This window comes from Scardinius erythrophthalmus (assembly GCF_964197995.2).
Source record: "Scardinius erythrophthalmus genome assembly, chromosome: 10".
Lineage (NCBI taxonomy): Eukaryota > Metazoa > Chordata > Actinopteri > Cypriniformes > Leuciscidae > Scardinius > Scardinius erythrophthalmus.
Genome location: NC_138230.1, coordinates 374,180 through 394,485, shown reverse-complemented (window position 1 = coordinate 394,485; position 20,306 = coordinate 374,180). Strand labels below are relative to the sequence as shown.

The window sequence follows — 20,306 nt, the reverse complement described above, 5'->3', positions numbered from 1 at the left end:
TGAATTTGGACTAACGAAATAATGTGTAACTTCAACAGACTCAAAATTATATACACACATATACACATTCATAACCCATGGCATTATTTTTTCAAAACATTACAGTGAATTGACTATTCAATACATTCAAAATGTTTTGGGGTTGAAGGACCAGACTAGCAAATATCATTACATCAATCAAATGTTGAAGTCACATCTTTCACACATTTACATGACACGACACAGACACGGCGCTGTGCAATCCAAACACAAATGACCAGAATGATAATAATAATAATAGTCTTTAAAACACATGTGAGAATATTAACACAACACATCAAACACTGACGGTGAACTGAACAAGACACAGGTGGGACTGATCAGTAACCAAGGGAACAAACAATGAGGAGTCCGTAACGACGGAGACGGACACTACACTGAACGAAAACACAATGAAACTTAACATGACCCTGAAAATTATTTTTTCATTTTAATAAAAGCTACATTTAGGTAGAAATTCATATTCGATTTAAACTATTAAAATAATAGGCTAATGAGAGGGACATGCAAAACTAATGTTTAAAAAATGATTTCACATTAAAAATCAAGAGTTAATCTATCACCAACATAAGACTAAGTTGAGTTTTCCTGTAAAAAGGTTTTGTTTGGGTTGATTTAGGGAATGTTTTTCATCTGAATATAGAAGCAGAGATGAGGATCGATGACGAACGGTCTGAAAACTGACAGTTTAATCTTCACCTCTATTGTTTCCCGTATTTCTAATTTGGGAAGTTTGTATTTCATCCCTCCTCATGTTTCTGCCAGCTGAGGATAAAAGCGTCTGCCAAACCAATAAATGCAAATGGAAAACATTTCATATGCAAAAATTCCAATCACACACTGTTCTTTTTGTGTTTTATAAATACATGAAAGCATCTTGTCCATCTTTAGAGAGGAAGGATTCGCAACAACACATTTTCTTTCAGTCAGACTTCTGAATAAAACACAAACAATATTTCTGATGTTTCATTCAAATTGCTCCATCAGCACAATCTCAGCCAGTTCATTTGTCTCTCTATACAAACACACACACACACACACACACACACACACATATCTGAGGGCTCTAATTCCACACTGAGATTCTGTCTAGTTGTGAGGAACAAGTGTCCAGGTGACAGTCTCCAGTGTCAGCCAATAGGAGTGCAGCGCTAAGCCCCGCCCCTCCCACACATCCAATCAGATTCACTCCAGCTCAGGAATTCTGTCCGCTGCCAAACTCAATATTGACCTGCGTTCAAAAGCCTTGAGGAATAAAGAGATACGGGCCGAAACACACACTTTTTCTTTTTCTTCAAACTACTGTGTTACACTTCTGTTGTTTTTATATAAATGGTTTAATTTATATACATCGGCACCAAGTGCAATAATAATTTTTAGATTAACTATAAATACACATGGATTCGTGAATCTTAGGTCTTATTTCACCTCAAATTTAAATTAATTTAAATAAAAGAAATATATGTATTACACAAAGAATCTTTTTTATGGCACTAAATAATTCCCCCAAATTATCAGGATTATTACTCACAATAATCCCGTATGGCAAGCAAACCCCGCCCATTAACATGTCATCATCCAATCACAATAAAACACTGTTCAAAGCCGACCAGGGCTTTGTGAACTTCCTGAACGGAGACGATCCTCCCTGAAGAGAAGCGACTATTAGTCTCATCATCATCAACACCTTCATAATCATCACCTTCACCATCAGCACCTCCTTCATCTTCATCATTACCATCAACACCTTCATCATCTTCATCCCAGTCTGTCTCACCTGTGGAGTCTGGGACGAGAGACGAGGTTCAGGGTAAAGTCTCTTCTCTCCTCTATTGTGTCGTATATCTGAGAGAAACGCTTCAGGAACAAGAACAGATGTGGGCGGGGCTTGATTGTGTCTGTGGGGAATTGATTGGTTTGCTATTGGCTGATCTCATGTGAGTGACAGGTTGCCCCGCCCACATCATCAGAGAAGAGATGCTGCAAGAGGAACTGATTCTGATTAAAGATTATTAACATAATAATGATGTGCACCCATAAATCATTTAGAATAAACACTGTAATATTCCATAACAAAACAAGAATTGTCCATTTTGATTTCATGGGGACTTTAAAACCATGTTCAGTTTGGGAATAATTAAATTCAGGCCATTTTTAGCAATAGCAATTTTTTTACTATTATTCTCATTATTTCAATATTACTGTGATATAAAACAATGTTCAAATGTAAGTATTGTATTTGTATGTCATGGTTCTATATGTTGTAATTGACATAATAAAGTGTCACATTGCAAAAACATTATGATGCTCATTAACAGGCTACATGTTCTTCATGTTCATGTTAGATATTATCAACTCTCTACACACTCCAGTTCAGCTGAATATTCTGCTTTTCACAATATTGTTTCAATCTTACAATCATGAAGAATTCCGAGTGTGGAGAGGTGAAACAGCTGTTGCCTTGGAAACCCGTGAGCGACACACTGACTGAGGTTTACTCATAAATCAGCGCAGATGTCATATAAAGTCACTTAATAACATCATCATCATCATGATGATGATGATGATTCATTCACTGATGGCAAATTAAGCTTCACATGTCAGTAATGTTACACAAACTCAACCTTCTCAAACTTCAGCAGCAGCTTAAATCAACATCAATCAATCAATCAATCAGAATCATTTCTGACGCTAAACTACTCCACACGACCAAACACAGAAGATCCGAACGAGTGGACACGACTCATATTGCTCGAGTTTGAATCTTTCCTTCAGAAACCCGTTCGGACTCGTTAGTAAAGGCACGGAGAACTTCAGCGCTCGCGATTCATTTCAGCCAGAAACTTCCACCAGTCACGATAACAGGGAACGACAACAGGGAACGATAAGAGGGAACGATAAGAGGGAACCGAAGTGAAGAGCCTCACCTTCTGAAACGCGTCGCGATCCTCCGGAGGAATCTACGGGAGCCGACACACGATCCGGCGCGCGAGGGTTTCATTCAGAGTTTACACCAATGAACATGAGCTATAAATACTCAATACACACACACACACACACACACACACACACACACATCAGTCACGTGATGCTGGACTGTATTAATATTCTCTATCCAGACACAACAACAGCTGGGATCCTTTAATCCAGCGGTGCTTATTAAAACACGACCCTTCATGTCCTCCTTTCACACTGGGTTTCACATAAACATTTAATATAAAAAAATAAGAATACTATCAGATAAATAAAGCTGAATGTGTTATGGTGTTTTACCAAAATCTTTCTCCCTCATCAACACTGAAAGAAATGTTACAGATGAACTGAATTTACTTCTAATGTTGTTGTTTTTTGTTGCAGTAAAACAGGAATTCAAGAGAAAAAAGCGGAGAAATGACTAGACTCGAACCTGCATCTCATTACAAACGCTGATCTTAGACCACGCCTCCAGTTATTATTTACCACACGGCCACGCCTCCAACGCTTATTTATCACCAGACCACGCCCCCAATTATTATTTATCACACGGACACGCCTCCAATGCTTATTTGCCACCAGACCATACCCCCAATTATTATTTATCTGATATATCATCGCAGTGATATGGAAACCAATTTCCGCCACATAAAAAAAGACCAATATATTTGTAAATATATTTATATATGTATTAAAGGAATCAAAGTGACTCAGACGGTAGGCCTATGGACTGAAGACTCTTCTTCTGACAAAACGAATGTCTTCATATCAAACTTGATGAGATTAGTATTTTGCACGGGTTTGACTCAGTTCTAGTGTTTCATTGGCTCTCATGAAGGGTTATGAGAACATCCATAACTCCTGCTAACTGACCCACACAACACAAGCCCTGAGGAGTTTACTCTCCCCTAATCAACGCATCACTCATAAATATACGAATATTTCTCAATCATAGAAGTATTCATTCAGATTCAGCATTATTATAGATTTAACTGCACTGACACTATCAGATGAGAACAGAACTGATCTAATAATGACTCTATCATCTTTACAGCAGAATTAGTCTCATATCTGATGAGATTTGTATATTTTGAGTCGATCTGTATGAAGAGTCACGTGATGAACTGCTGCCCTCTGCTGGCGCGTTCGCGATATTTCCCACAAAACCCCGCAGCTGTGCATCTGATGTTAATGCAGTCAATCCTGTTTAAGTTTGATGTTCTTTGTTTTGTTGTCTATTTATTCAATCTATTAGTTTTAGTCATATTTATTTATATTATTATACACAATACTGTAATACCCTCTCACACACACACACAAACAGTCTCTCTCTTACACACACACACACACACACACACACACACACACACACTAAAACACACACTCAAATACACACTCTCTCACACACACACACACGCACTCTTCATAGACGTAATGGTTTTTATACTGTAAAAACGGTATATTCTCTCCTCTCTCTCTCTCTCTCTCACACACACACACACACACACACACACACACACACACACACACACACACACACACACACACACACACACACACTCTCTCTCTCTCTCTCTCCTCTCACACTAACTCTGCCCATCACACAAAACTTGCTGCATTTTTCAGCAATTTCTGGAAAAACACTCATTGTATTTTATGATTAAAGGTACAATATGTAAGATTTTTGTAATAATATCCAAAAACCGCTTGCAGTGTGATATATCTCCTGCAGTAGTGCACTTACAATATCCCAAAAGTTCCCAAAGATTTTTAATTTCAGAGAAATTCCAATTTTAAATAACGGCTCGTCCCTGTTCACCTGTCGCCCGTCAATGACGTAATATCCGCGTTATCCCTGGTTTCCGCTCGCACTGCCGTCGTAACCATGGCGACAGACGTGGACAACTGCATTACATCTAGTGGCGCGCTCACGCTGTCGTCGTTTCGTTCAGACATTATGGACCACGGCAAGCGGACTTTGGGACAAAAGGAGAACTAAAACGAGGATCAATATCAGCGTGGCGTTTTCGAGAGCTAGCGTCCGCGGCTAACTTCCACTTGACGAGATGCCGCTCTTGCATGTACTTTATTAGACAGTGAGCAAATGTACATAAAACTAATCAATGTTATATAGCTCAACATGTAAGAATATGATGAGTGTGTTATTCAATGTTGATCTCGCTCACTGCTAGTCTCATACAGACAAGCTAACACACAGAATAACATTATAACTTTAACACACTCAGATGCAGTGTAGTGTGATCGTGTAGAGCGAGTGGAGCAGCGCTGCGTTCCCTCACACGTTTCACTCGTCTGATAAACAGAGTATTGTTCAGCACGTGTGTGTAGTTCGGTAGAATGAAATGTCCTTTATATCCGCGGGACTTGCGTGTGGCGTTGAGATCTGTCTCTTGTTAGCGATCGCGCTCTGCTTCACATCAGTCATGCTAAACACATCAGTGTATTCACTCATCCATCAACATCATTACATCCATCGCCATGTTGACAAGTTCCATAACTCCGCTAATGCGTCATCAACACACGCCTGTGCTACTGTAAGAGGGTTAGCGACCGCTAGCGGCAAAATACATTACATATTGTAGCTTTAAATCATCGAATGGCTTTTTTAATAAACAAGTTAAATAATTTCAGTAGTTTTGTAATATTTTTTATTAAATGTATTTGAGGCATATAATTCATCAGATCAAAACGCGTCATCGCAATCTTTACATAAAACTCAACGGTCACATGACTATGAAATGTGAAACTAATGACTGTAAACAACAGCAGATATAGATGAACGTGTAAAACATGCTAATACTGGAAATAAAGAGAAACCGTACAAGATTAAATAAATAACTGAAGATCAAACAACAGTGTGGCCACAGCTGAGAAATAATCACATTAAAAACTGGATGTTCATGACATGAATGTGTTTCATAATCCAGATATAAAGAGGCTCTAGAGCAGACTCCGCTGAAGTGACTCTCATACGCATGAACATATCTGGATATTATATCAATAAATCTCTGTTATACCTGAGCTCTCCAATTACAAGCAGAAGAATCATTCATATACCAAACAGCCAATCGAAGTAAAAATATTTAATGTAAAACCAACAATACAATAAAAATATTTATATTTTTCACGGTTTTTCTCTAAATAAACACAAGAATGAGGCTCAATCATAATCATTTATATGTAATAATATTAATAGACCTCCATTATCAAACAAACACACTCTGTGTGACTGACGCAAATGAAGCGATTCGATCCGAGATGACTGAGTCGCTTCAGCGTTCAGACTGCAGACTGTCCTGCTTATATAGCCTTAAATAGCTACAATAAAACACATATTCACGATGACATGGTGAATATATCGCACATATTAAACACATCAGCTCTTCACAGAGACACAGACAGAAGTGAATCTCCGTCAGTCTGACGAGCGTTTTGAAGAGTCAAAGGAGTGAATGCGTTCAGCAAAGCAGAGTCCTTAATTTAAGCAGATGTGGCGCGTTTACTTACTCGTTCTTAATCTGATTATGCCTACAGTGCCCTGTTATGCTCTTCCGAATATCCCCTGTCATGCAGTGTAATAAAGCTGTTTATGAATGTAAAAGCTCTGCAAAGTTTCAAAATGCAGATTAATGGAGTTTATGTTTCCTAAAAGAAAGTGATTCTGAACTGAAACGAGTCATCAGTGATTCAGTCTCTCTTCCTGCTGACCCTGCGTAGGTTTGTAACTAATTTGCATAATGCCCGCCTCTGGTCCTGACTGGCTGATCAGCGTCTCTTAGCCCCGCCCTCAAACACTGTAGTTTATCTGAGACTGGAAGAGTTTGGCTCGTGTTGTTCGTGTCGAGAAGACCCTGTTTTGATGAGATTGATACGGTAAAACCCACACCATCGTTACTGTTCGAGCTGAGATTCAGATATGATAAGGAGCGTTTGGTGTCTGACCAATCAGAGCAGAGCAGCTCTCAGAGAGGCGGGGTTTAGAGAGACTGAATCTTCAATCGAAGCGTTTCAGACACTGAGAGAAAAGAGCTGATGCTGCAGTGGAGATTTATGAGGACATTAGTGTTTTTGACCTTGAATGCATGTAAAACTATTGTAGTAGACGCTAAAACAACATTACAATATTCAAAATAGCATAAAATAGCACTTGACCATCATCCTTCCCTCGGGTCATTCTAACCCGAAATTCATTTTTAAATTTAAAAAAAAAAAATTGAGTGTTCATCAGAGGGGTCCAAGAACACACAACTTTTGTCGCACTTGAACCACAAATACACAAAAAATGAATGGATTCGAGGAGTTTTGTGGTTGAAATTTTAAAAAGTAACAAATCCTTCCCTCTCGGCTCAATTTGACCCCCCCGAGGAATGAATGGAATGCGAGGAATACTTCAGTTCACATAGACAAACCTAAAAATGCTTAAACTTTACCAAAGAATTACTGTATAATGTCTACACGTGTATCTGAGTGCACACTGAAGGGAACTGGCTTTAGGACCCAGAGGAACAGCTCATTTACTCCATATAGAGCTATAAGGCCATCTAGAGTCATGAAATATCATCTTATATTATTATTTTTCCACAAGAGGTCGGCAAAGACTCCCAATGTAAGATATTTTGAGCTGAGTTACAAGGGTCATGCATGAAATTGTGAGTTATTTTGAATTTAAGTGGTTTTGAGGGGTAATTTTGCCCCGCAAGGGAAGGATGAAGCCGGAGAAGCGTCGGGAGGGAAGGACGAAGCCGGAGAAGTGTCGGGAAGGATGAAGCCGGAGAAGTGTCGGGAAGGATGAAGCCGGAGAAGCGTCAGGAGGGAAGGATGAAGCCGGAGAAGTGTCGGGAAGGATGAAGCCGGAGAAGTGTCGGGAAGGATGAAGCCGGAGAAGTGTCGGGAAGGATGAAGCCGGAGAAGCGTCGGGAGGGAAGGATGAAGCCGGAGAAGTGTCGGGAGGGAAGGATGAAGCCGGAGAAGTGTCGGGAAGGATGAAGCCGGAGAAGCGTCGGGAAGGATGAAGCCGGAGAAGTGTCGGGAAGGATGAAGCCGGAGAAGTGTCGGGAAGGATGAAGCCGGAGAAGCGTCGGGAGGGAAGGATGAAGCCGGAGAAGTGTCGGGAGGGAAGGATGAAGCCGGAGAAGTGTCGGGAAGGATGAAGCCGGAGAAGTGTCGGGAAGGATGAAGCCGGAGAAGCGTCAGGAGGGAAGGATGAAGCCGGAGAAGTGTCGGGAAGGATGAAGCCGGAGAAGTGTCGGGAAGGATGAAGCCGGAGAAGTGTCGGGAAGGATGAAGCCGGAGAAGCGTCGGGAGGGAAGGATGAAGCCGGAGAAGTGTCGGGAGGGAAGGATGAAGCCGGAGAAGTGTCGGGAAGGATGAAGCCGGAGAAGCGTCGGGAAGGATGAAGCCGGAGAAGTGTCGGGAAGGATGAAGCCGGAGAAGTGTCGGGAAGGATGAAGCCGGAGAAGCGTCGGGAGGGAAGGATGAAGCCGGAGAAGTGTCGGGAGGGAAGGATGAAGCCGGAGAAGTGTCGGGAAGGATGAAGCCGGAGAAGTGTCGGGAAGGATGAAGCCGGAGAAGCGTCGGGAAGGATGAAGCCGGAGAAGTGTCGGGAAGGATGAAGCCGGAGAAGTGTCGGGAAGGATGAAGCCGGAGAAGTGTCGGGAAGGATGAAGCCGGAGAAGTGTCGGGAAGGATGAAGCCGGAGAAGTGTCGGGAAGGATGAAGCCGGAGAAGTGTCGGGAAGGATGAAGCTGGAGAAGCGTCGGGAGGGAAGGACGAAGATGGAGAAGTGTCGGGAAGGATGAAACCGGAGAAGCGTCGGGAAGGATGAAGCCGGAGAAGCGTCGGGAGGGAAGGACGAAGCCGGAGAAGTGTCGGGAAGGACGAAGCTGGAGAAGTGTCGGGAAGGATGAAACCGGAGAAGCGTCGGGAAGGATGAAGCCGGAGAAGTGTCGGGAGGGAAGGATGAAGCCGGAGAAGTGTCGGGAGGGAAGGATGAAGCCGGAGAAGTGTCGGGAGGGAAGGATGAAGCCGGAGAAGTGTCGGGAGGGAAGGATGAAGCCGGAGAAGCGTCGGGAAGGATGAAGCCGGAGAAGCGTCGGGAAGGATGAAGCCGGAGAAGTGTCGGGAGCATCTGCTGATTATTTTCATTGTTGAGTTTGTCACTAGTGAACATTACAAACAAATAACCGGAATCATGCGGTATTACTAGACGAGTAAATTACATGAACTTGATGAAGTTTGCATCATTATTTCCATGATTATGACTGTGAATCTCCTTTAAAGCACTGTAGAAATCAGGCTGACTCGACACACTTCCTGTCCTCTGTGCCGGTGATGCGTTTCCTGTGCGCGGTTACGTGCGCTGCTCGTGTGTCCTGGGCCGGCGTGTGCGCGGGTCAGCGAGGCTGCGGGTGTTGCGAGTGTGCCGCTGGACGCCGGGCGAGCGCAGCTCCTCCTCCTCCAGGGGTCGGGGGTCGTCGGGGTGGACGGGGCGGGGCGGGGGGTAGTTGGGCTGGTAGTCGGAGCCGTAGCTGCCGTACGGGTCGCTGTCCTCCTCGACCTCGGGTCCATACGGCTGAACTACAGGGACATCGGTGTCAGTGAGGTCATCAAAGCCCGGTTCTGACCCGCACACGCACACACACACACACACACACACACACACACACACACACACATTACTGAAGCAGCGGCTCTCAGCCGATCCACCAACATCAATGACATGCAGTTAATCATGCAGAAGAATAAACACACCGATCTAAGTTTGTGTGTCCAATTAAACACACTCACCCGCCACAACTAGAGGTCTGCTACCCAACCCGACCCCGACCCGATCTGAACCGACCCCGACTTAACCCAAAGCCCGACCTGACCTGACCCGTCCCGACCCGAGCCCGACCTGAATCGACCCGACCTGACTCGAGCCCGACCTTACCCGACCCGACCCAGAACCGAGCCGGACCCCGACTTGAGCCCGACCCGACCCCGACCCGATCTTGACCCGAATCAACCTCGACTCGAGCCCAACCCCGAACCGACCCCGAACCGAGCCCGAGCCCGACCCGAGCCCGACCCAACCCTGACCCGAATCAACCTCGACTCGAGCCCGACCTGAGCCCGACCCCGACTTGAGCCCGACCCCGACTTGAGCCCGACCCCGAACAGAGACCGACCCGAGCCCGACCCAACCCTGACCCGAATCAACCTCGACTCGAGCCCGACCTGAGCCCGACCCCGACTTGAGCCCGACCCCGAACCGAGACCGACCCGACCCGAGCCCGACCCGAACCAACCCCGACCCCGACGGGTCATGGAAAACTTTATCGACGGGTTGGTAACTAAGAAAATCTATATAGGCTATACAGTGCATCCGGAAAGTATTCACAGCGCTTCACTTTTTCTTATGTTACAGCCTTATATAGACAGGTGTGTGTGTGTGTGTGTGTGTGTGTGTGTTTCCACATCATGTCCAGTCAGTTCCCGCAGGTGACTCCAGTGCAGGAGCAGGAGCATCTCCAGGATGGTCAGAGGAAACCGGAGGAACTCGAGCTCATGGCGAAGGCTGTGAATACTGATGTACATGTGATTTGGTATTTATTTTTAATAAATTTGCAAAGATTCAAACAAACATCTTACACGTTGTCATTATGGGGTATTGTTTGTAGAATTTTGAGGAAAATAATTAATTTAATCTATTTTGGAATAATGCTGTAACACAACAAAATGTGGAATAAGTGAAGCGCTGTGTTCCGGATGCACTGAACACATATATAGTTAGCGTGTGTTGTGATCGAAAGAGAATGCACATGCGCAGTTTAATATATACAATTATATATAATTATTTATCATTTTTATTTAATCATTATATATATCATTTGTACTGAACTGTTTTGCGCACGTGCTGTTCCAGGCACAACACTTCAGTCAGAGGACGCTCGATGCTCTTCCTCACTCCTACTATACGTATGTCAATAGTTGTGCAAACGTCGTGTTGACGTTAAATATTTGAGTTCCAGAGGAGTTTGTGACTGTTTAAGCTATTCGACCACAGCTGGGTTTCACTGGTAAGTCCGTGCGTCTGGTGTGCTGAGGGGAAACGCTGGTTGTACATGTGTTTGTTTAATTATCGTTGCAAGCAATCATAAAATACAGCATACTGGGGAAAAAAGGTATTCACTGTGAGAAACACCCTCGGGTTCGCGATTAAGATATGACTGTAATGTTCGGGTCGGGTTCAGTGCAGACCTCTAGTCACAGCATGGACAGAAAACACGACTCGGATGACATTACATTACCGTAAGGATGAATTATTATCCGCTGAAAACATCAAAACAACAACATTTACATGCTACAAAACCAGTTGAGAACCATTTAGTTAAAGAGTGAGTTCACCCAAAAATATCATCAATTCATTCAAAAGCGTGAGAAAAATGTGAGAATGTCTGTTTACATAGAGTTTGAAGCACGAAGGCTAAATTTAAGATAATTGATGAGACTTGAGTTTGTTCTCAAGACGCCAATGAAATATTTCAGCGCAAAACCTCGAAGCATCGCGAATCTAGCTTGAACCTCCCGAGGGAACGATGACAGAATGATGCGATTTTTGTGGGTGATACATCACTTCTCATTGGTTGCCAGGCCACACCCCTGCCCCGCCCCCACATGTATACATGACTCTCATTGGTTGCCAGGCCACACCCCTGCCCCGCCCCCACAGACACTGCTCATCCGTCAGACGTTCAGCCTGTGTTAGTGTGTTAGTGATAGTGTGTTACTGTGATAGTGTGTTAGTGTGTTAGTGATAGTGTGTTACTGTGATAGTGTGTTAGTGTGTTAGTGAGATTGTGAGTTAGTGTGAGACACTAAGATTCCTCTGTTTGCACTGAATAGAGTTACTGCAGTAGTTAGGGTACATGATGAACACAACCAACTCCTCTTCTACAGAGTTTGATTGACTGGCCAGATTAAATGTGAATATGAAGGACGCTACTCTTCTACATGCTGCTTCACACTGAAGAGAACACAATGCTGTAAAGATGCATAAATTGGAGAAATTCTCTGCAAAAAATTGCGATTACAATTATGGCAGTTGTTTTCCTCAGAAAACTGAAGGCCTTAAAGGGGTCATATAATGCCATTTTTGTACAAGCTAATATGATTCTTTAGGGTCTAAATTAAAAGTTTGTAATATACTTTAATTAAAAATTCTCATTAGTATTGTAAGAAAACACTAATTTTACCTGGTCAAAAACAGCTCTGTTTTCAGCACGCCGTTTCAGTGCATTTATGAATTATATTGAGAACGTCGTACATATAAAACATGCCGTAATGTACCCTGAGAGTAAACGATTAATAAGCGATTTGTAAGCGATTTGCAAAGATTAATATAAAGATTAATATAAAGGTTAATAAAACGTTACACTCACTTCTTCTGGATGTTCAGTAGGAACACGAATAGTTGGTACCGATCCTTTTTTCAGGAGCAGCTTCTTAGCAAAACCAGCTTTATACTGACCCTCGTGTGTAAAGCAGTCTGGTGTGTGAAATGATTCGCGCAAACATGAAAGCATTGACGTTGATCGTGGGGAATATTCCCTTCAAAAACAAACTCAGCCACTGCGGCTTCAGCGGTTCGGATTTAGGAACATCAAAATGATGCTGTGTTCACTATTACACCCAAGAACAGAACACCACAATCGCTTAGACGCCATTCTGCTCATAGACAGTGCTCCAGCGTATCAACAATGACCGCGCTGGTCTGCGCGGACTATGATTGATAGCTCGCTCATGAGCGAGGGCGGGTCTGTGTTGAAACGCTGCTGTCAATCAACAATCGTGGGAGGGGCGTCCGAATGTCTTGATTTGAGACAGGGGAAAACATATAAGATAAAAAAAGACACTGGATTGATTTTTATCATTTTATGATGGTTGTGTACAGGCACATGCTAACACACATTTCAGTACAATCAACTTTTATATATCGTCGCTGTCGGGCGGAAACCTCGTATGTCCAAATTTGGTCAATTTCATATTTTTTCACAAATCTATGCTATTGGTCAGTCCCCACGTGATTCTGTTATTTTTACAAATTTTTAACCAATCTAAAGTGTTGAAAATAGCTTGAGAGCAAATCTCGTAACTCCATTGGACACTTCAACTGTCTGAGAATCCTCGTAACTCCACCTCTTCTTCACTCCGCGGCGGGATCTCACGCGGCATAATCCGGCATTTTGTCTCCTCAGGATTGAACGTCGCAACGATAAGAAATCCTCGTCGAGCAACACGTAAAGCAAGCCTTAACTCTGATTTTATCTGTGTTAAACTATGATATCAGTTATTGATGTATTTTAAATGTCTACGTATTATAGGCTTATTATTACTAGGCTTATTATAGCCTACGTTTGCATTGTTTTAAAATGTACTTGAATTGAAATAAATGTTTTGGATACCAGCATTAAATTATTGTTTTTATTATTATTTTACTGACTCGAAGTTGGCACTGTGCATGTAAAATACCCCAAGTTAGCAGGTATTATTTATGGGAGAAAAAGGGTCTGTCTAACGTTACTGGCGCCAGTAAGCTATCATTGCATAACTCTGTCTGTTTTTTTAGACAATAACGAGTGAAAATAGTTAGGTTAGATACATTTGAGTAGGCTTGTTTTGTTAAAAATCGATTGCTGTAATGCTTTGGTGCAGAAGGAAGCCTGTGAGCCACGGTAAGTTTGCATGCAGATTAGGCAAATTTCCGCCTATTAGACAGCCTATTTACCTCATCGTTTTTTGTTCTGCTTCACGTATAGCTCTTAAACCTTTAAAATAGAGTTTAGGAAGATGTATGTAACCACAGTCGTTAGCTTTGGTAACTATTGAAGCCTTTTCTCTTGTCAAGAGGCTCAACGCGACCGCCGACTTTTTGCGTGCAGATTAATTTCCGCCTATTTTAGGCAGCCTATATCTTGGTATTGCGCACTCATATCTCTTAAACGTTTAAAATAGAGTTCAGGAAGATGTATGTAACCACAATCATTAGATTTGAATAGCTCTTAAAGCCTTATCTCTTGTCAAAAGGCTCATCGTAACCGCAGACTTTGATGAACACTGCTGGCAGCAGCGACGTCTGTGTCCGTACCATTCTAATCAATGACAGCGTAACCTGTGATCTCCCTGCTCCCAAGTCACAAAGCTCGTATCTCCGATTAAACATGATTTTGGGGAAATATTGTTTTAATGTTGGTATACAACAGTATATGATAGCAATATAAGTTATAATACCAACTTTAACAATACAATGTTTAATAATTAAAAAAATATGCAGTTTTTTTAATTTCCTGAAAAATAATGGTTTTGGAGATACGAGGATTCCGCCCGACAGCGACGATATGACCCCTTTAAAGCTTCTCTTGAGCTTGAGAAGATGTTTGTTAAAGCAACTCAAACTCATGTAGATGGAGGCGTTGAAACAGCTCATGAGCAGCTCGCGTCTGAATGAACACACACACTCAGCGCATGTTCATATTTAATAACAGCACTGAGCCATATCTCAGGTTTATTGATCTAGCAGGCGTATGAATGAATGCAGTGTGTTAATATTCCATTCTGAACAGCCAGAGAGAATTTATATTTGTCTCATGCAACACGTGCAAAATGATCACATGCACCACAGAATCCTTATGAAGCAGTGACGGTCAGTACACACACACACACACACACACACACACACACACACACACACACACACACACACTCACGCACACACGCACGCACGCACGCACACTCACACTCACACTCACACACTCTCACACACACACACACACACACACACACACACACACACACACACACACACACACACACACACACTCACACTCACACTCACACTCACACCCACACGTTCTCAACACACACACTCACCTCCCACATTGTACCCGAGGCAGGCGTTCTGGTCGCAGTATCCGGCTGGGCCCGGGGGTCCCACTGGTCCTGGTGTTCCGGGTCTGCCAGGGCTCCCAGGGTTACCGGGACGACCAGAGGGACCAGTACTTCCTGCCCGGCCTTCACCAGGGGGTCCTGTGGACAACAGGAAACAGACTCTTCAACTTCCTGTTTCATATTCGATCCAGTAATGTGGCAGTCAAATAAGGTGCCCTTAAACACACACATTAGTCTGGAAGTCTTATTTTACTGTTTTCACTGTTTCACAGCGGTTTTCTGTCCGCCTGAGTGAATTACGCTGTAGCTCCATATAGCTTTGTTTTTAAACTCTATCTTCTATCTTTCCTGCCGTTTATTTTGCTCCACCCATTTGCATTAAGCTTTGTATTGTTAGAAACCCAGTCATATTTTTGAATGGTCGTGCATTATTTCCTCATTTTCCCCTGAGACGTTCTGATTCCAGCTGGGGCGGACCGGTGCATTCTGACTCCAGCTGGGGCGGACCGGTGCATTCTGACTCCAGCTGGGGTGGACTGGTGGACCAGCTCTCTTCAGGTCATTCACCAGGTCCTGCCGTGTAGTTCTGGGCTGATCCCTCACCTTCCTCATGATCATTGATGCCCCACGAGGTGAGATCTTGCATGGTGCCCCAGACCGAGGGAGATTGACCGTCATCTTGAACTTCTTCCATTTTCTAATAATTGCGCCAACAGTTGTTGCCTTCTCACCAAGCTGCTTGCCTATTGTCCTGTAGCCCATCCCAGCCCTGTGCAGGTCTACAGTTTTATCCCTGATGTCCTTACACAGCTCTCTGGTCTTGGCCATTGTGGAGAGGTTGGAATCTCTTTGATTGAGTGTGTGGACAGGTGTCTTTTATACAGGTAACGAGTTCAAACAGGTGCAGTTAATACAGGTAATGAGTGGAGAACAGGAGGGCTTCTTAAAGAAAAACTAACAGGTCTGTGAGAGACGGAATTCTTACTGGTTGGTAGGTGATCAAATACTTATGTCATGCAATAAAATGCAAATTAATTATTTAAAAATCATACAATGTGATTTTCTGGAATTTTGTTTTAGATTCCGTCACTCACAGTTGACGAGTACCTATGATAAAAATTACAGACCTCTACATGCTTTGTAAGTAGGAAAACCTGCAAAATCGGCAGTGTATCAAATACTTGTTCTCCCCACTGTATGAATGAACTAAATTAATAACTTTTTTACAACAAAAATTAACCACCACTGAACTTACTTAAGCTGGACTGTGATGCTATTTTCTTCAAGAAAAAACTTTGTTGCATTTGCATTTAAGAGTTTTCTGTTAGAACGGTGTAGTTTTATCGGCCCCTAAGTTAATAACTAATGATCATTGCGACGGAAGTGAATCAATCAAACTAACTTTAGCTGGACAATAACTTTATTCTAGAGCTGCTATAAAGCCAAAACACTTTACTTTAATTTCCTATTATCAATTTAAAGCTGCTTTGGAACAATCTACATTGTTAAAAGCGCTATATAAATGAAGATGACTTGACTTGACTTATTTTCCTGTTATCACTGTAAAGCTGCTTTGAAATGATCTGTATTGTAAAATGTGCTGTATAAATAAAGAGTGTGTGTGTGTGTTGTGTGTGGTGTGTTTACACGCAGGGCGTGTGACGCATCAGCACAGCAGTGTTGGGGTAGTAGTGCTTGTAGGTATTGTTCTGCTTGCCACTCTCTGCTTTCAGCTACTGCCACCGGATAGCATCTTGTTTTTCAGGGGCGAAAAGAGGAGCCGAGTGTGTAAGCCTCCTCTGCCGGTACATAGCCTCTCCACTGCCAAGATCTTGTACACGCCTCATCGTGGCACACATGGTAACTGGTCCCTTGCGGCTCCAGGCTAAGCTGTACGGGATATCGGAGCAGCAGTGGGCCCCAGAGTCGCGGCATGCAGGCCCATCGGTGAATGGAAATGCCCTGCTGCTCGTCAACCACTGTCCTAGCTATGGGCAAATAGTGAAGACTCCAACAGCGGCGCAGGCGGAAGATGGTGGTGTGAGAACCACAACGGCTGGGAAGCTGGAAGAAGGCAAACCCCGAAGTGTAAACCCTTAAATTTACTCTTAAGGGGAGTAAATCCCGAAGACAAATCTGCACCTGGGGACAGGCACAGGCAGAGTCTAACTGACCGGACCAACGGCAGCCCCCTGCAACTTCCTGCCAGTCGAAGGTCGTCATGGGTTCTCTCATGCCACTGGAGGTCCATCTGACAGGAGTGAAGATGGTGGGAGTGAGGTCTGCGCACCCACACCCTCACCTTAATCCTAACCAATGCACAAGCTTCTTGCTCTAGACTACATGGGGAGGACTCCTTGACAGAGGTTGGTGCTGGGTACACCTGGGAAGGGGGTCCCCGAAGGCATTCGTCGTAACCATGGATTTGGCTTTGCTGTGAAGTCTAAACTGCTGCAGCGCATTTCAGAATCCCCTATCGGCATCAATGAAAGGCTGATGACATGGTGCATTCCCCTGGCAAAGGAACGCTTCGCCACTCTCATCAGTGCATACGCTCCAACTCTTGATGCCGAGCACAACATCAAAGTGGATTTCTACAGAGCTCTTGATGCCATCCTACAGAAAACCCCGGCATGAGCATTCAACCCCGTGGCCCAAGGACAGCCCCAAACAAGAAACTAAACTGTACATCGCTGAACAGACTCACCACCAAAGACAACCTCCGACGACTCCTTGCTGAAAACCTCAACATGATCCCGGAGGAATCAGCTGACTGGCTAGCTCTGTGCTAGGCTATTCATAACGCAGTCTCAGAGGCGCTTGGCCAATCAAGGAAACATCACCAGGAATGGTTTAACTGTAACTCAGCTGAGATACAGTCACTTATAAAAAACAAGCATGAAGCCCACAAAGATCTCCTGTCCTTCCCTGGATCTCCCACCCATATAACCACCTTCACTGCTGCAAGAGCAGAAACCCAACGAGCCCTTCGGACTATGGAGAACACCTGGTGGGTCCAAAAGGCGCAAGAAATCCAGAATCTGGCAGACTGCAATAACACTCAAGGCTTTTACGATGCCATAAAAGCATTGTACAGCCCCAGGAAGCAGGCGATTGCCCCAGTCCGATCAGCTGACGGGTCCACGCTCTTCAAGGACAGCCACGAGATTCTTGCCCATTGGGTAAATCATTTTGAGAGTCTCTTCAACCACACCAACCCTGTTGATCCACATATCCTGGATATTCTGCCAGACCTGCCTCCAACCATGCACCTGGACACTCCTCCACTTTACTCAGAACTCCGGCAAGCTATTGCAGGGCTGAAGAACAACAAAAGCGTTGGACCCGATGGAATCCCTGCAGAGGTTTTCAAACACGGAGGATACACCCTCATGCGTCGTCTGCACCTCCTGATCCAAAACATCTGGGAACACGGGACCCTCCCACAGGACTGGAAGAATGCTAACATCGTGGTCTTCTACAAACAGAAAGGAGACAGGGCAGTCTGCGGCAACAGCCACGGGATATCTCTCCTCTCCATGGCAGGGAAAGTACTGGCTAAGATCATGCTCAGCAGACTGGTTGAGCACATCTCGGAAGCTGTGCTTCAGGAAATGCAGTGTGGTTTCCGGAAGTCCAGATCCACGGTAGACATGGTTTTTGTTTTGAGGCAGCTGCTGGAGAAGAGCCGAAAACATCACAAAGACCTTTACGTAGCCTTCATTGACCTCAGCAAAGCTTTTGACACCATCAACCGTGAGCTGCTCTGGAAACACCTCTCCAAAATTGGGGTACCACCCAAGTTTCTCAGCATCCTACAGCAGCTGCATGATGGGATGCAAGCCAGAGTGCTCACGGGAGAACTTCAGTCAGAGTCCTTTGAGGTAAACATCGGGGTGAAGCAAGGCTGTGTCTTGGCTCCGATGCTCTTTAACATCTTCCTCTCTGCCATCACCTGCCTCTTCCATTGTGTCATGGGACATGAAGACGGTGTCCATGTGGAATACCGACTTGATGGAAGCCTTTTCAACATCCGTCGGCTCCAGGCCCGCACAAAGACAAAGACCCGCCGAATCTGTGAGCTTCAGTATGCTGAAGACTGTGCAGTCTTAGCCCACAGCCCAGACTCTATGCAGCACGCCCTTAACACAATATCCAGTCTGTACCAATCTTTTGGCCTACAGGTTAACACTCAAAAAACCAAGATCATGTCCTATCTCACTACCCTCGCCCCCACACCCCCCAGTTTTCATATAAATGGTGTTTGTCTTAAAACTGTGGACCACTTCACCTAACTCGGCTCCACTTTGTCCTCATGCTGCTCCCTTGACACAGAAATACACACCCGGATAAATAAAGCCTCATCTTTTGGACGCCTACGCAGCAGGGTTTTTGAAAACCGTAACTTCAAGGTCAGTACTAAGGTCGCTGTTTACAACGCGGTATGTCTCTCCACTCTGCTTTATGGGGCAGAGTCATGGACCCCATACCGCCAGCACATCATCAACCTAGAGGCCTTCCATATCCACTGCCTACAGAAGATCCTCAGCATGTCCTGGAAAGATCGAATCCCCCATACAGTCATCCTCAGTAACACTGACTCAATCTGTATGGAAGCAGCTGTGGCCAAAAAACATCTGCGTTGGATAGGGCACACCATACACATGCCTGAACATCGCCTGCCCCGCCAAGTTCTCTACAGTAAACTAATGGGCGCAAAATGCTCCGCTGGAGGGAAAAAGCGGCGTTTTAAGGATTACACCAGGGACCTCCTGAAGCGTGTGAATATCCCCCTCACACAGCTCGAATCTCTGGCACTCGACAGATCAGCCTGGCAGGTCACCTGTGCTCTGCAGTCTCTCAAATACACCAAACCAACCAAGACCGACGATCCAAGAAGCGACTCAAGAGACACCAATGGGCGACTGGTACCCCCTGGTATCTGGTTTCCCTGGTCCATCCGCGGTCGAGTGTGCGGCTCAAGGATCGGACTCGACGCCCACGGGAAGTGGCACCAGCGGCAAGGTTGCTGAACCCCCCCCAATCCCCCCTCCCCCCAATCCCCCCTCCATCCCTGGAGCAAGCGTCATCATCGTTCACGATGGACAGCTAAGAGTGTGTGTGTGTGTGTGTGAGTGAGTGTGTGTGTGTGTGTGTGTGTGTGTGTGTGTGTGTGTGTGTGAGTGAGTGTGTGTGTGTGTGTGTGTGTGTGTGAGAGTGAGGTTTACCTGGAGGTCCTGTAGCTCCTCTCGGCCCCTGCACACCCACACCTGGATTCCCTCTCTCTCCCTTCTCACCCGCAAGGCCTGATGATGAAAACACACACACACACACAGTTTCAGTGT

The 20,306-nt window shown here is 44.5% G+C and overlaps 1 protein-coding gene across 1 annotated transcript in view; it reads right to left on the bottom strand.

Moving 5' to 3' along the window:
• Nucleotides 1–8,805: 8,805 nt before the first annotated feature.
• The window catches only part of col14a1b (collagen, type XIV, alpha 1b), a 77,960-nt gene continuing 66,459 nt past the window's right edge, over nucleotides 8,806–20,306 (bottom strand). Inside the window, exons 44-46 of the mRNA XM_088845597.1 lie at nucleotides 20,190–20,267; nucleotides 14,944–15,099; nucleotides 8,806–9,651 (exon numbers count right to left, since the gene is read on the bottom strand). Of these exons, the coding sequence (XP_088701723.1) occupies nucleotides 9,383–9,651; nucleotides 14,944–15,099; nucleotides 20,190–20,267 (503 nt within the window). The 3' untranslated portion in view covers nucleotides 8,806–9,382. The remainder of the gene's footprint in view (nucleotides 9,652–14,943; nucleotides 15,100–20,189; nucleotides 20,268–20,306) is intronic.